The sequence below is a fragment of the Pezoporus occidentalis genome, unplaced genomic scaffold (assembly GCF_034315485.1).
Source record: "Pezoporus occidentalis ecotype Australia unplaced genomic scaffold, CSIRO_AGI_Poc_V1 ctg2, whole genome shotgun sequence".
Classification (NCBI taxonomy): domain Eukaryota; kingdom Metazoa; phylum Chordata; class Aves; order Psittaciformes; family Psittacidae; genus Pezoporus; species Pezoporus occidentalis.
This window is the reverse complement of record NW_026913855.1, coordinates 8,137,301-8,154,615: the sequence shown is the minus strand read 5'-3', so window position 1 is coordinate 8,154,615 and position 17,315 is coordinate 8,137,301. Positions and strand designations below refer to the sequence as shown.

The 17,315-nt window shown below is 46.9% G+C and overlaps 1 protein-coding gene across 2 annotated transcripts in view; it reads right to left on the bottom strand.

Annotated features, from left to right (window-relative positions):
- The window catches only part of TNFRSF11A (TNF receptor superfamily member 11a), a 29,311-nt gene extending 12,348 nt beyond the window's left edge, over positions 1–16,963 (bottom strand). The window contains exons 1-6 of one of the 2 annotated variants that reach the window (XM_062617725.1): positions 16,767–16,963; positions 15,452–15,661; positions 2,639–2,720; positions 2,052–2,177; positions 1,346–1,489; positions 269–362 (exon numbers count right to left, since the gene is read on the bottom strand). In XM_062617725.1, coding sequence (XP_062473709.1) covers positions 269–362; positions 1,346–1,489; positions 2,052–2,177; positions 2,639–2,720; positions 15,452–15,511 — 506 coding nt within the window. In that variant the 5' untranslated portion in view covers positions 15,512–15,661; positions 16,767–16,963. Of the gene's footprint in view, positions 1–268; positions 363–1,345; positions 1,490–2,051; positions 2,178–2,638; positions 2,721–15,451; positions 15,782–16,766 lie in introns of those variants that run through there. The other variant, XM_062617724.1, reaches the window with a different exon arrangement.
- Between the last annotated feature and the right edge of the window lie 352 nt (positions 16,964–17,315).

The following is a 17,315-nucleotide window of genomic DNA, read 5'->3' as shown; positions in this document are numbered from 1 at the left end:
CTCCTGCATTTCTCCACCCATAAGAACCTCAAATACCATCTTTATTTTCAGCGGCATCAGCTCAGCAGTTCTGTTGTTACTGCTCTCTCTTACTCCAAGAGAGAGAACTCAAGCTTCAGTGTGAGAATGCTTTTACCGCTGCACTACCAACAGAGATGCTCTGTGTGCTCTGCAGACAGCCTGAAAAGCCCCACTGAAATATGCTTTTACCCAAGCTTCTCCCAGTCTCCTGGATGTTGTGGTCCTCTTACAAGATACAGGGACTTACTTGGTCCAGGATTTACACTCGTCAGTAGATGAAGCAACCTTTGAGAAGTAACCTCTGGGACATGGTATACACATTGTGTCCTGGTCTTGTTGCACTGTGTGGAGTAAAGAAAGAAAAACTTCATAGCTGAATTTTCTTTCAGGTGAGGAGAAGGTGATTATGCTCCCCATCCTCCTGCTTCACCCCACCAGCCCCCTTGAAAGCTTCCCTGACAAGAGAAGGATCTTAGATTACATTGGAGCAGCAATCACAGTCACATGTAAACAGAAAAAAATATGTTAGTCTCACCTGAGTACTTCTCTACATGATCAAAATGAGAAATGACCAGGAGCCATTTGTAGTTGTTGTGAAATAACACACAGCTATTATATCCTTCCCCTTCCATTAACTTCCTCATGTCAATGCTATGCCACAGACAGTGACACTAACTGGTTTTGTCACTTCTGTGAAGCCACAGTAAACAAAATGCTGTATCATCAGGACTTGCTAGAGTGGAGAAAAAACAGCACTACTGTGCTCCAGTCCATGCAGCATTTCATCCTCCATGACTCTATTACATACTGCTTTTTTGGGGTTCCTCACATGCTTGGCACAGCTTTTCTCAGTGCTCATTACAACTTTCAGCTTGCTTATAACACTATAAAATGCCAATGCAAAGTCGTTGAAACCTGATTTCAAATCCAACCTCAGGAACAATCCCTGAAGATTGCTTCTCTGAATGGACTGCTGTTCTGAACACTGGAACAATTCATGACCTAGTGACTCACAGTCAGACACCTCAGCAAGCACTAGAAATACACTGAACACCTTGCAACTAGTGCCAGGTCCACATGCTATCTTGTAAAAATCACTTGATACAAGATACTACTTTAACTACAAACATAGAAGCCTTCAAAATGCAAATAGTCCAGGAGGATCATATGCAGTAGTAAAGATAACTCAGATATGCATCTTCTGTTGGCAGTCATCTGAGAGTCCAAAGTGTCCTCTCTAACATCACAACGCACATAATGCTGGCCTTACCTTGTAGGCCAAGGCTGGACATTTCACTCTGTATGTCCCCTTTCTGTATCTTACCAGGATGCTTGACTCCAAATCCTGGAGCACATATGGTATTTCGCTGACAGCAGTCACAGTCTTCATTCCAGTGGTAGCCCACTGTACAAGCACACTGCCTCTGGAAAGTGCTGTTCCCTGGGTTCACTTCTCTCAGGGCTTTCCCTGAAAGAGAAAGCAGATGGGAGTAAAAATGTCTTTGGTAATAAGCCTCAAGTTTATGAACCTCCTGTTCTACCTATTGACTTTGCCTAAATGCAGACGCAAACCCACCCATGTTAGAGGAAATGTTATCTTTGAAGAAGCGTAGCAGACCCTTGATCAGTACAGGGAGCTCTTCACTGATTGCACTCCTGAACAATACTTATTTTCCTTGTTGCTGCTGTGGGAAATAAACCTTTTGCAATGGGGAGATGAATGTGTTAAGAGGAAGTGAATGCACGGTGTGCTGGGCAAAAGGACAGCTTTTAAGATCAACTCACAGGAGGTGAATGGCCCCAGTGAAGATAACAATTATCAGTAGCATGGAGACTGTGGTTGCGGTGCTCAGCACAGAAGCTCTGCTGTCTGGGGACCTCCCTCTCCATCAGGCTCTTCTCCAAGCCCAGCCTCCAGTGCTGGGTACCCAAACAAAGCCACTTCCCTAGATCCACTTTCCCAGATCCACTTTCCCATATTTGTGCTTCATTAATTTGGATTGAAAGGTTCTTCAGTATGAACAGCTCACCTTGATCACATATTTTATGTAGTAAGCATTTATCTTCTTCATTCCAGACATCCATGTACTCATTTGGGCCACATGGCTTGCACACACTATCAGAAGTCTCAGTGCATCTGGCAGACATGTACTTTCCTGTGAATGACAGAAGGACAAGTAGGCTGTTTGCAAGTTGCACACTAGCTGTCTAAGGAGCTTAGGGAAAATAACAGGTTGGGCTAACACTGCTGTGGACAATCATTTCTTCCTGCCACCTTTTCACTTCCTCAGTCTGGCCCCCATCTAGTGTGGCACTGAAACATCCACAAAGCCTATGGCCTGGGAGCAGCCCTACCTACGTTCACAAGAATCAAGTTGCTTTCTATCTCCTGCAGTGGTTAAGTGCTATCCCAACAAAATAACTGCTATGGCTTTTGATGAGGTCAGCAGGGCCACTCCTGCACCAGAAGGCACTTGTAAGCCTAAAATCATGTACCTGCAAGAGTATGTGCCAATAGATTAGCAGAGTCGCAAGACTGAGCTGCCTTACTGACTCACAGAGCTGGTTTTAATGAGCTCTTCAGTTCTGAAGCTGCTACAGCCCAGTGCCCACATACCTGGCTCACACTTTGTGCAGCACCGTCCAGAGTATTCATAGTGTTGTTCGCTTTCACACAGCGGGGTAATTTGTAGTGACAGCTGGAATAAGGAAGGAGAGAGAACACATGAGAACCAATATATTCGAATTGCTTCAGACCTGCCTAGTCACAGTGCTGGCAGAGAAGAGGAAAACATTTCTTTTGTATAACATTTTTGATAGCTAAGCAGTAAAAATTACCTAACATTTATGACTTCAAAGGCGCTTTGTAGACATGCTAAGAATATGTACTTGATACTGTACACACAGGGACTTGTAATACAGCCAGGTGGTAAATAAATAACACAATCTGGCAATTGTCATGAACTTTTGGCCTGCTATGTAACCTTTTCTTACAGTACTCTAATATTTGAAATCTATGACTTTAAAACAATTGTAAAGAAAAGAAAATTGGCACAGAGATACTAATTGGCACAGAGATACTTCTGTAGTCTCTTCCACAGATACGACCTCACACCGAGACCTGAGCAACTGACATTTTTAAGGTATAACATTCAGCAAACAAGTAAGGTGAATGATTTATACTGCTGGAAAAGAAGTTCCCAGCTTCCAACTGGGATATACAACACCCCTGGCTAGCTCCAGGAAACACTGGGCTTTAATTTTGCAGTGTTTTCGAGCTCTCACTGTGTCCTGCAGAGATGATACAATTAAGATAACAGCTTTTTGCTTCTCAAAACTCAAAACCAAACCAGCCCCAAAACACCTGAAACTGTTATGTGAGAGAGCATGGGCAAAGCAGGTAGCAGTGTTGCCTCTAGCTCTTATGGGCCTTCATTTGCCCTCCCTGCTCCCTGGTCCTACACACAGCCGGGCACAAGCTCCTCCTCACTGACCCTGCTTCATCTGCCCAGGAGTCCCCCAGTACCAATCCTTCAAGCAAACTCAACACCTTGCAAACAGTTGATCTTTCAATAGATAAGATGATTCAAAATCTGACACATAGCAAGCAGTCCTTCATTATTAGATACAGTTGTTAAAATCCCACTTACCTTGGGTAAACTGCAATACAGCTTCTGCTGCTGGGTAAAGTAAGCTTTTGCCATCTAATAGCATAAGACAGCCATAACACTAACACTGGTTTCTATTTTTCTACTTAGCATTCTCCTCTTGTTTCCTCTGAGTCTTTACTTCCTTTCTTCTCCTTTTCTAGTTTCAGCAACAGCAATCTCTTTAAACAGAAATTCTTTATCCCTAAGCCTCTTGCCCTCTTCTAATGCTGGGAAGGTCTTGTAACTTACAGATGACCAAAAAGGTTGACGTTTTTCTTTAGAATACCACCTTTTGGCTTGGAGTTTGAGCCATGGATTGGTGCATGACTTGTTTTTATCAAAACTGCACTAGATGTGTCTGGAACAGAATAAGTACCTCAAGTCAGAGGTCTTGAGTTTCTATATTTTTGCAGCTTATGAACAACTTTAAGCCATTTTTCTTTATTATTACAACAATCCCAGGTCAAATTAAAAGCCTAGTCTTATAAGAAACTTTCTGTGGTCTCCCCATTTCCTTGTCTCTTTGCATTCATTACAGTACCCATCTTGTGATTAGGTTATATAAGTTTAGGAACAAACATTGCGTTTTGTGTTTGTGCAGCACCTCCCAGGAGGAGCACAGGATAACGATCAGTGCTGGCAAGGCAGGAGGTGATCTAGGAAATGGAAAGCTGGGCCAACCAGGCAGTGGAACAGTGACACCGCTCAGTGTCCCAGGGGAACCACTGAAAACACTCCTGTCATCGAAGGAGCTTGGTTTCTGTAACGCTGTTCAGGCGGTGTCTGCTAAAGCATTAAGCTGTCCAGCACAGGACTGAGGAAATGCTGAGGGACTGAGCAGCAGAGAGAAGAAGGTCTTGAGCAACTGATTCGCTATTCCCAGTCATCTGAAAAGGCAACAAAAGTGATGAGACCAACAACAGGTCCGGGCACTCACTTTTTGTCACAGAATGTCCTCTCCTTCCTTGTTTGCCCCAGTTTGATAGTTCCTCTTCAGAAGAAAGACTAAATTACTGAAGTGTCAAACAAGGGCAAAGTCATCCTTTTTAAGGAAGGATATACAAATAAAGAGCATTCAGCTAGAAGTTCTGGAATAATTACTGAGAATCACAGCTCAGCCTGAGGAGAAGCAGCAATTCCCTGGTGCCAAGGCTAGTGGAGCAGGCGAATTGCTCAGCCACCTTTTGGAAATCATCTCATACCTCTGTGCTTTACCATATAAAAAGGGCTATTGTTATGGTATAACTCACAGCTGCATAAATCTACATTCTATGTCAACAAGTAGTCTCTTCTGTGACTGTGTCCTTCCCCTTTTTACACAAGCCAATGCATTCACAGAGCTACAGTTCTCCCTCCTTTGATTTACGCCCAGCGCTGTAAAGACAAGGCTCTCAGCATCCATGTGCTAACCTCCATGTGAACACAGCCTCCTCCCAAAGGCAAGGGATTTTGCACTGGTATGGACTGACTGGGCCTGCCAAGCATACAGGATGCAGGGGGAGAGAGGACAGGAAAGGAAACAAAAGCCACCTGGGATCTTCTTAGGGTGGGAGCTGAACTTGGGCCCTTTTGCTAACACAGCCCCATTGAAGATGGATTGTCCCTTGTTTATTCTTCTGCAGGGGACCATGCGTGTCCCATTGTCAAACAGTAAATTGGCTTCCCTTGGCAGCTAAGATGCACTTGTGCACGAGGACCTGATGCTTCACCGTCACCAGCACATTCCCGCTACAGTGTCCCTCTGAGACGGGGAAGTGTAATCTGTTTCGCAGATGAGGAACTTGCACCCAGAGGCCAGCTAGCTTCACAGAGGTGACAGGAAACCAAACCAAGTCTCCCAAGTCTCAAGTTCGCCTCATAACCCCTGGAACATCCTGCCTCTCATCGGGTGCTGGCCTGTGGGTCAGAGTGATTTGGACAATACTGAGAGAGAAGGGGCCTCGATGAATGAGGTGGCATCAACCTCCTCTGAAGTGGTAAGACAAAACCCAACCTGGCTGTTCCTTTAACTGTCTCACTATCAGCGAAGCTGCCCATTAAATCCAACCACCATGTGCAAATGAGTGCTTCAAAGCACTCTAGGTAGGTATCATATGTAAATATAATTTGCCACTTTTAAAGTGTGCAAAGCACACAGGTTTGCACCACTTCCTAACTCCAGTCAGCTTGTCTTCTAATTACCTTCAGGTAATTAACATTACCTCAGAACAAGTATACCTGACAGAGGAAAGACAAACCTCCTCCAGGCCTTGCGGATCCAGTTTGGTAAAGCATGCCAATACCTGCTTACCCTTTGAGCACGTGAGTAGCACCACTGACTTCTCTGGGAAAGCAGGCATGCTCATGTCAAAGTTTGCAGCAGGACTCTGTTTTGGTGTCAAGCTGCAGGCAGACCTTCAGCCCTTTGTTGGTTTTTGTTTATTTGCCTATTTGTTAAAAAGGACGCCAAGCAAGAGTATGTTTGTGCTTGTACGGTTGGAAAGCTGCGATGACTCAGAGCTACAAAGCACCACTCTGTTACTCGGGCCTTGAAAAAACACACACACAGGTGCTTCTGAAGGGGGAACCAGCAGCATTCTGATTCCTGTCCTCAGGCTTAAGGAAATATTTATTCTTTGTGCCGTTGAGCAATCGGATGGCTGCAGAAGCTGTGTGTCATGGATGCTAAAATTACTTTCTCGCTCAGATGAACGTCCAGACAGACATTTCAGAGACGATAGAGTTGCATGGGCCTCTTTCCTTTAAAAGAAAAAATCTGGAAGAACAAGCTCGGGGGTTTCCACAGTCTTTTTCCCATGTCACTTCTGAACAAGACCCTGAGGCCTCAATGAGGATTGCTCATTAGCGATAATCGTAGTTTTACAAAAAACCTGAGATGTAGAGGGACACACCAAGGGGTAACTACCTTGAAATGACACCTTCCTGATCACTGTAGCTGCTGCTGGACACTATTCAAGTCATCTGTCATCATTTCACACGGCAAAGCACATTTTTTTTTTCTCCATTTAGTATTATAGAACCAAAGCACCTATGGGAGAAACAACTACAGTCTGTCCTGTCCTACACAACACTTCTTTGTACTTTGGAGCCTGAGTTTATTCAAACCACTTGCCTTTGAGATCCTTAGACATGCCTGCTGTAGAACTATAATACTTCTGTGGATTTGGGGCTTTATTCACCTTTGTCAAGGGGACTGAGCTTTGACCAGCATTCCTTGGTCCAAAGCAGCTCTGCAACCACAGCACCTTGGTATTCAGCTAGGATGGCCTCTGCAGTTGCCTGCTGCTTTTTCTGCTTCAAATACAAGAAGCAGGTACTGGTTGTGTGCCCGCAGCCTTCCAGCTTCCTACCTGAGGAACTGGGTCTTCAGTATCGCTAAGCAGACCCCAGATTGCTGTGGTTTGTTGCCAGTTTCAGAGGCTTGCATGGAAAATTACTGAAGAATAAAACTAGAATGTAGCTTTCGATGGGTGCTGCTCTGCGGCTGGTGCTCCCTGGCGCTCTGCTGAGGTGCATAACAGAAACATGCACAGTGAATGATGCTGGAAATTTTTACAGTTCTGGGTTTGCAAGGGGAAAGAAGAGTCTTATGTTAAAGGCTTAATCATAATCACATGGACGCTGAATGCAACAGTTCCTTCATAGACAGTCTCCACTGTCTATAAAAACTGGATCAAAGCAGCACAGAAGTCTCAGCTTTGCAATTCCAGTTATTTGCTTGCAGGTCTGTAATTCATCATAAAAATCTTAGATTGTGAATGAGATACCTTTGGTGATGTCAATTTTCCAGTGACCAGTAAACCACATCACAGAAATACCACCATGTGGTAAAATATATCCGGGAAATGGTAACAGCTAAATCCTAAATATTATTTCACTCTTAAAAAATAGGTCCTTGAAACCCTACTAGAGCCTGAATACCTAAAGTGGCCAGAAAGACCACGAGGGATAAAACCAATAGTAAAAGAGGTCAAGAGAAAACAGTAACTTGCAGCCAGAAAGCAGGCAAACGGTGCCCCATCCTGACTATTCCCCTTGCCCCCCTGTTTTAGTGCACAACAAAAAGCAAATACCTGAGCACAGGTGCTGCTCCATCAGCGGGAAGGACCACTCACCAATCTCAAACCCACCAGAGTTATTTCTAGCCAGTAGACTGTGTGAAGGAGAAGTTCTGCACTGACCACTTTTCAAGCAGCACGGTGTGGGTAAGGCAGACAGAAACCTCAGGTGTATCAGACGGGAGATGACAGAAGTGATAAATGGCAAGGGTGAAATGGCTACTGACTGAACCTGTAAATGAGCCAGCTTTCTTCTGTGGGCTGAAAGCTCACTATCACTTGCACAGCATTCATTATTCAGAGAAAATCATCTGCATACAACAGCCAGAAGGGTACACCTTACATTTTCATCAGCTCAGTGGTTGGTAGCAGCTGCACATTGTGCTCTGGTGCAAAACCTCATGTTTTAAACCTACATGTCCTCACTGCCACAGCAATTGAAAGACTAACAGCCACTAGGTAGAATATTTTAAAGACGAATCAGAAAGCACAAACCCAAAGGCTAACAAAACCAAAACATGTAACAAAAAGGCCTGGCAGCAAGACAACGGCCTGTAGCAAACAGAAATAAACCCAGCAGAACAGTGACATTAACAAAGGTAATACCCAGACGTTCTTGAGAAAAGGCCTGCAAAGGCAAATCTCTTCTGGATTAAACAGGTGCAACAGCAGCGCTCAGCAGATTAGTTCTGCAGATTATTTTTCCATGCCTGATTGACTGAAGTTGAATCTTAATGAATAAATGACCATGAGAGATTTCTTGGGTTGGGCTATTTCTGGATGTCAGATTGGAAGTTCAATGGGGACTTTCTATGCTTAAAAATCTGTTTATGTACCTTTCCTTCCAGCCTGCATGTGGGTCAGGGCAATTCCAAGCACAGCTACAGGCTGAGCAGAGATCAAATTGAGAAATGCTCTGCAGAGAAGGACTTGGGGGTGTTGGTTGATGAGAAAATGAACATGAGCCAGCTTCAGTGTGTGCTCGCAGCCCAGAAAGCCAACCGTATCCTGGGGTGCATCAAAAGGAGCATGACCAGGAGGTCGAAGGAGGTGATCCTGCCCCTCGACTCTGCTCTCGTGAGACCCCACCTGGAGTACTGTGTGCAGTTCTGGGACCCCCAACACAAGAGCAAGTTGTTGGAGCAAATCCAGAGAAGGGCCACGAGGATGATCAGGGGACTGGAGCACCTCCTGTATGAAGAGAGGCTGAGGAAGTTGGGGCTGTTCAGCCTGGAGAAGAGAAGGCTGCGTGGAGACCTCATAGCAGCCTTCCAGTATCTGAAGGGAGCCTACAAGGATGCTGGAGAGGGACAGGGGCATGTAGGGATCAGAAAACGGGGAACAGCTTTAAAATGAAAGAGGGTAGGTTTAGATTAGGCAATAGGAAGAAGTTCTTTACAGTGACGGTGGCGAGTCACTTGCACAGGTTTCCCAGGGAAGCTGTGAATGTTCCATCCCTGGTGGTGTTCAAGGTCAGGCTGGACAGGACTTGGAGTAACCTGTCTAGTGGAAGGGGCCCCTGCCCATGGCAGGGGCTGGAACTGGGTGAGCTTTAGGGTCTCTTCCAACCCAAACCAGTCTGTGATTCCATGATTAATCTCTTACACTGTGAGGCAAGATACTGCAATCCTAGCTGAGATGCCAGAGAGAATAAAAAGAGGGGAAGCCTGCTTTCACCACCTGATTCTCTGCTTTGGCATCCTTCTCTTGGATTTTAGCATACCACATGGAACAAATGCTGAATATTTTGCAGGCAGAATTACAAAGAGTAGTGGTAGGGCCATAGCCCTTAGTCTGGACAGTAGCTGTATAATAAGGATACATATAATACCCACAGACCCTTCTGCCTTGGTGTGAATTACAGTAAGTATTGCTTGATCAGATCTGCACCTTCTCCATCGTGAAGGAATTGCTGCCTTTATTAGAGGACTCAGGACTTGGTTCATTTACTCTTCAGGTGTCACCATGGGGACCATGGACCAGTCAAGTAGGTGGAAATACTCCTCCCTGATTTGGATGGGCTCTGGCTCATTTCCGTGAGCAGCCTGGTTTGCTACATGTGGTATTGCAGGGGAGAATATTTCTTCTGTGAGAGCAAATTCAAGGAATCATCACATCCTTGCTCCTGACCAATGAAAGAACATGAAGAAGAACACGGTGCTCATAAGGCAAAGCTATTTGCTGGAGCAAAATAACATGCTGAAAATAGATTCCTTTGCGTGCTACATAAGCAACTTTTAGGACTTTACATGAACCTAGTAGCACATTTTCCCCTATCTGCATCCCAGATTAATGGGTTGCCTAACAAAACTTCACAGTATTTTTTTTTCCATGCGAGATCTTTTCTTTTCCCTCCACTTTGACCACTGACTAAATATATCCTGCACCCATCTGCAGTCACACATGTTGTTCTTTGTCATTCTTGAACAGATCCTACATACTTCTTTTTCTTTTGGAGTAGCCACAAAGTGGTGAGGGTGAATGACCTCATTTTTTTTTCCCTCCTTGGCTTGTCGGCTCTTGCAGAGTGGATTAAACCGGCCAGCTTGGCTCTTCTACACAACACTGCCTTGCCTGGGCTCCTTACTGGGATTTTAAGAGGGAAGAAGCAGCCAGCGAGTTCTGCAGAATTGAGAGATGGCTCTGGGTCTCAGCTCTCTGCCTGCCTACTGAGCTGTGATCCTCTGCAGCAGCCCCTGCTCCAGCCTCTCCTTCGGGAATATTGCAGGGAAGAGGCTGGGAAGCACCACGAACACATTTGGCCAAATGGTGCAGGGTACATGCCTCCACTGCAGGCAGAAGGATACCCAGAGAATAAGGGTGAGGGTTGGTTTGATGCTGCAGCCTGGGTGATGGCAGTCAGCCGGGGGGATGTATCCACTCGCTTCCTGGCTCCGCATGGGCAGAATTCCCTGTGACTTTGGTGGGAAATGGACATGGCTCTATCCTGTGGTGATTAATGATTCCTCAGCTTTGTTTGCAGCCATGACATCCTAAGTGCTGTACAAACACTGAAGAAAGCCCAGCCCTCAGCCCAGGTAACTCACGCCCTGGAAAGGCAAACAGAAAAGGTAAACATGGGAAGCACTGTGAAGAGCAGCTGGGGAAGCTGCATAGGAATGGGACAAAGACCAGGATGTCCCAGAGCACCAGGCCTAAGTCAGTGTTGTTCCTCTGGTGCAGTGCTGAGCCCTCACACAGAATCCCATCACAAATATGACCACATGTTGTGGTGACACATGAACAAATCAGGAAACTTGCATTTGCCCCGAGCTGAAGCATCACACCAAACCCTGCTGCCATGGCGCAGATGCAACAGCAGCCTGCCCTGGGTGCAGTGCAGAGCAGGATTCCCTCCTGCAGCCCACCCAGCTACTCCCAGCCACTGCTGCTTGTGGAGGTCCAGCAACATTCTCTCTTCTGCTATATGAACTTTGGACCGTATTCAAAATCATAAAAAGGAGCAAGCTCTTGCAGGCAGGCTATTGTATCATACACACTGAGGCCTAACCAAGTCCATAGTGCAACCTGCTCAAACAGCCCTTATTATACTGCTTTTATAACATACAAATATTTGCCTTTGTGCTTTCCATCAGTAAGAATGATCCATTCTCAGAGCAGCTGCTTTTCTGTGCAGGCAATGCCAACCTTAAACCAGAGGGTGAGCAGCTGCAGCAGAAGTCAGCAGCAGCCAGCAAGTTTCCTTCCATGGAAAGGAAGGGGATAGCCTATGCAAGAAGCACATTTGCAGCGGAGGGCATGATGAACCATCTGCATTTCCCTCTTCTTCCCTCTGTCTGCCTCCAGTAAGCTAAACCAGCCCCTAAAGCAACCCCCTCCTCCAGGCATCCAGCAACCTTCACACTGCAGAGGAGCCCTGCTGGAAGGAGGTCTGGATTCTGTGGTAACAGGATGTGGTGGCAGGAACCCTCCTGACTCTGGTCACTGCAAACACCTCCTGGAAACCCAGTCATACAGACAGATGCAGGACGAGGACATCCTTGCAACAGGGGTTACCTTTCATTGTGTTTACACCTGTACCTCATAGAGCAGGGTTTTCCACCACAAGGGACTGATGGATAAATGAGGCAGAGTGACTCAAATACGATTCCTCTAAATATCATTAAAGTACAAATGCCAGAGGGCACCAATTTGAGGTTTTGTGATTTTCTAGGCAGCAGTTACGCACACATCCCTTTTACGGTCTGCACTGTCTCTTGCAGAGTGGTCAGATCACATCCCACTTTTCTGAGCTTGAGGGTGCTCGGGATGACATCAACAGGCAATAGAAACAGATCCTTTGGGCCACAGTTAAAGCTCTCTGATTGATCTGCTTTTTCTTGTTCTGTTTTCCTTCTGGCACAGTATGAAGAAAGCCCTGCACCATAAATGATGTCAGTGCCCTAGAGATGGATGATGAGCTTTGAATTCTACTGACTTCTGAAATGTGGTGAAGGTTTGTTTTGGTCCCATTTGTGGGAAAGAAGAAATTACATCAGGAAGGTGATACTTAACATGAACAGAGAAGTGTCAGAGGTTTCTTAAGTGTATATATTGCTTTTATATGAGATTTTTTACATGTGCTGAGGAAAACTGCAAAGCAAGGAAAACTTTCGCATTTTGCTTGCAAGAACCATACAAATTCAAGGGCACTTTGACACTTGAACTGGCTGAATTACAGTAACTTTGAAACCCATGCTGTTAACAACAGAGTAAATACAGGAGTTTAGATTAGATATTGTAGAAGTTCTGCTCTACCAAGTAATTCCTTTGGCCTTGATCAGAGCAGGAATACTGGACCAGGAGAGCCCATGATATAAGACAGCATGGACATTTTTAAACTCTTCACCCCCCTCCCTCATCATAAAGAGTGTGTATTTTAGGAAGTTAAAAGTAATCTTCACTTTGGCTAAATCCTTTCTATCTTACAAAGAATTCCAGATGCTTTGAGTGAGCCAACTTGCCCTATAAAGTAAATATTACGGAGTAGTGGAAGAACCCATCCCATTGCCACAGAGGGGAAGAGGAGTCCTTGTCATTAAACCAGATAACTGGTTTATTGCATATTTGCTAATGCGCACTCCCACAGGCTTGAACTCCCATCTGATAGAAACATTTATGCTCTTCACCAGTGCTAAGCAAGGAAAGGGATGTGACTGCTCTGCACAAAGAAGCTGGGCAGATGGTGCCTCAGGAAGCAAACCCCCGTGTCCTCTGACAGGCACCCAAGACAAACCACTTGGAAAGATCATCTTGTGGCTGAAGCACAAGACAAGGAGGGCTGAGCCCTGCTCCCAGCAGAGCTGCTCCACGCTCAGTGTGTGACCCAGAGCAAGTCACGAATTCTCTGTTCCTGTTTCCTCCTTGGTGATATGACGATGATCATGCCTATTCTCAGCAGAACTGTGAGTATTCATTAACTTACATTTCCAAGAGTTTCTCATTCTTTGCAGGAAATATGTTGCAAATATCACTGCCCTACCACTATGCCACCATCTTATCAACTCTAAACTAACAAGTGCATCATACAAACTTCACCCCTTCCACACTTACTCTCACAATATGCTCCATCAGAAAACAGCACTCACAAGAAAGCACTGTTCAGATCAGTCAAACAAAGGAGAACCTGAAAGGCTGGCTGGGAGTAGCATCTCTCCAGGCTTGCCTTGCAGGTTATTAGAATACAGGATATTAGATCAATGGGTTCTTTGACAAAGTACGACTTATCCCCTACTATTTTGTACTGCTGCTTGTCCAAAGTGTTGGCTATGGAAAGTTGCGTCCTGTGCAACCACTTACAGACTCGGAATTAAGCACATGTTGAACGCAGTGGAAAGTCTTTACAGATCAGCCCCAAATAAATACAAGTTCCCTGTTTTGCATCCTCTGAAAAGCTATGAAACAAGAGGTGAGAAATAATGAGGAGCTCCTCCTGATCTCCTGGGTTCTACCTCAGAGTACCCAAAACATGCTGGGAGCTACAGGATGGAAATCTGAATTTCCAAGGTTTGGTCAAGAGTTGAGTAGGTTCCAGGCAGTAAGGAGATTCCAAAGGGAACAACTGCCCAAACCCGAATGGCTCCAGAAGGAAGCAAATTGCAACAGTTAGTGACCTGAAGAAAAGGTATGAAGAACACTGAGGTCTGCTCATCACACTGCACTGATCACAGCTGTGAACACCAGGGCTGTGTATCAGGAAGACCGATACAGCAGATACTGAGGAACAGGACAAACCACCTGAAAGCTATGATGTAACTTCACTTGTGAATCATGTGGGCTCATTCACATACATATGGAGGGCACCTGGAAAGCAGCAATTGAAGAGAAGCCTAAGGAGGGAAGATGGTCAGAACTAAACATATGTTTTAGAGGGGGAAAAAAGGCCTGTGTGGTTTTAGGCAACATATTTAGGAGCAGGGATCCAGAGGAAGGGCTGTCAGGACTATGCGGTCAGACATCAAATTGTAAGCTATAGACACCAAAGGGTTTTTGTTTTGGTTTGTTTCCTTAACTTGTGTTTTCATGAAGCTGCACCTTGTTCTCAGGGAACGCAGCCATGGCCCAGTTATGGCACTGAGCGAGGGAGGCACTTAAAGTGACACAGCTGATCAAGACTAATGAGGCAGACAGAAATACTAGGTGTTCAAATGAAAGACATGCAAATGGTAGCGAGAGTGCCAAACGTTGATTAATGGAGGAAATAAAGTGTCTGCAGGATTTGCAGACAGTCTGCCAGTCTAGAAGGGTCTAAATAACCTGAAGAGAGAGGAGTCACTTTTAAGATGTACAATTAGAAAGAGCAAAGCAAGATTCTGTTTTCAGAATCTAAACTGCTGGAGGAAACCCAGCGTGTGCCACTCATGAGACTCAGCAAGAGCTGGCTGTAGACAGCAGTCTTTCTGAAGACAGGGGAAGACCAGCCATGGTGCCAACCGTAAAGCACGCTGACCATTAGCCACCTGGCACTGTATGAAGCTGCAAAACAAGCACGCTCTGTTTGCAAACAGCCAAAGAGCCAAACCTTGCTTTGTTCTTTCCCCTCCAGAGGAAAGGGCTGTTCCTGTGGGGCCACTGACCTGGGGCTGGGGCTTGGCTCCCAGCTCTGTCCTGAGCGACACGTGAACCTCCAAGAGGGTTACAGAGCAGATCTGGGCCTCAGTGTTTCGGGGGGTCACAACACAGTCCCTGCTCTTGGGGCTGCACAGGGGTGCCTGCACTGGGAATGGCGGGGTGGTCAGAGCACGAGGGACGCTGGAAAGCTGCAGCGCGGCTCATCCTACATCGGAGGAACAAGAGTGCTCACGCTTTCTTGTATACATCTGTTTGGTAGGGTGGAGTCTGCCTTAGTTTTACTCCACATGCAAATTATATCCCTCAGCGACCTCACTGCAAATACTTTCTGGCTTCTCACACCCTTCCCTGGGCAGGAGCGGGCTGCTTTCCCCGCAGATCCTCCGACTTCCTTTGGAACTTTGGGTTTGGGATATTTCGATTTTAGAGAAGGGAGGGAAGGCTGAGACCGGCCAAGCTGCTGGGGAAAACAAAACCAAAACCCAACCAACCAGGAGAAGCCAGGCGAAGCTGCTGCGCTGACACCGCTCTCGCAGTGCCGGAGGGGCCAGATGCCGCGGGATCCGGCTTCGCCACCTCCTCCGAGCGAAGTAACAAACCCCCCGGGCTGTGATGCGACACCCGCCTCCCCCTGCTCCCGCTCACCCTTACCTGCTTGCCAGCAGCAGCGAGGCACAGGAGAAGGAGCCAGCGGCCTGACGGGACGGGCATGTCTGGGTGTCCGTCTCTGCCTCCTTCTGTGGCTCCTTTTCCTGCCACAGAAGAGAAACTAGATCCTTCCAGCCAAGCCCCGGCGCCCCAGCAGCAGAGCGAGGCACATTTGAGCCAGTTACTTCTCTTTCTTCCTTTCCTTCCTCTCAGCTACACGAGGGGAGAAGAGAGAAGAAGAAGGAGGATAAAAAAAGTGCCTGGCTGCAGTTCCCACAGCATTTCCTCAGCCCTGACATGCAGGCTTCCCCCCCGCCTTCTTGTCCCTCCCTTTCCCTTCTCCACCCCCTTTTACAAGAAGTTTAGTCACCATGCCCATGTCCCTCCTCCCGCTGATGGAGACGGCTTTCCCGGTCCTTCTCAGCAGGGATACCCAGCCACCTACCTCCCACCTGCTGTGCCTTCCCATCCCAGCCTTCCTCTTACCTGGCACCATCCCTCACCCTCCATCTGCCTGCAACCACTGCCTTCTCCCCACCACTTCTGGATATTGCCATACGCTGTCAGAGGACATCCCGGGCCTCGGGCAGCTCCCCACCTCACTCTTCAATCCACCCTGGTGCAACCGCCCTCTTGCTGGCTCCTGCCTCTGGCATGGGGAAAACCTCCTATCCTGTCCCATGCTCTATCCCATCCCTGCTCCCATGCAAGAGCCCTGCAAGTGGCAGCCTTGGCATTCTGGCACAGCTCGAGGCCTCCCTGCATCCTGTGCTTCGGCTGATGGCCAGAGCTGGAGGGTGGGATTGCTTCCAGGGAGAAGAAAAGTGGAAGACGAGCTTTGAGAGCTCTTCTCAAACACTACACATGGATGGGCCCAGTCCCTGCAACACAACGTGGGGCAGTGCAGAGCAGCCTCCTGACCCCCAGAACACATTCATCACCAACACCACTGACCCAGCAGCAGCTGCCTGTGCTGTTCAAGCCTGGGCACAGCACACAATGCCCCTTGTCTCGCAAAGGCAGCGGGAACCCTCTGTGGTAGGGCAGCACCGATCTAATGGGGGCTGAGGATCTGGCAGAGCCAGCCATGGCATTACACCATTACACCACCTTCCCTGCCTCCTGTGCTCACATGCCACTGTGAAATGAGCCAGGAGTGTGCTTGACTTCAACAAAAAAGGAAGCTGTTCTTTCACTTGTGTATTTAGATTTAACCCTTGACCAGGAAAAAAACCAGTTACAAGTTGCTCTACACTTGCAAATAAACAAATAAATGTGAAAGATTAAGAGACTATTAAAAACCAATAAAATCCTTTACCTGTGCTGCTGTGGTGGGATTTCTGCACAGAGGAGTGACCCTCAGAGCCTTGGAGCCATGACCTTCACTTCACCTCTACATGGTTTCCAGGTGCCATAGAGCCAGACCCTTTCAATCTTCCTAAATTTCCTTTCAGTAGCTAACACCTGCAAGCGTTGGGCCCTGCAAGCTGCTGAGACCTGTGCTCAGACAGGTCTCAGTGCCCACATTCCCTCATGGTGGTCCCTACATGGGTTTGATGCTCTACAATGGGCTATGGGGCAAAATGTCTCTGATGTGCTGGCTTAGGGCCAGCACCTACTCCTGCTGCACATTCGCCTCAAGAAGAGCTAGGGCCAGTGACATGCTGGTGGGCTTTAGCAAGCCACAGAGCTTGTGATTGCAGTGTCAGAGCCCTGTTGATGTGCCAGATGAGCTGGTGTTCCACCACTCTTGGGCTGGACAGGCTACAGCTTTAGTACTGAACAGAAACATTGTTGGGAATGAGAGGTGGGAGGGATGACCATGGCACCCAGCTTGCCGGCAGGCAACATGTGCACAGACAGCTTC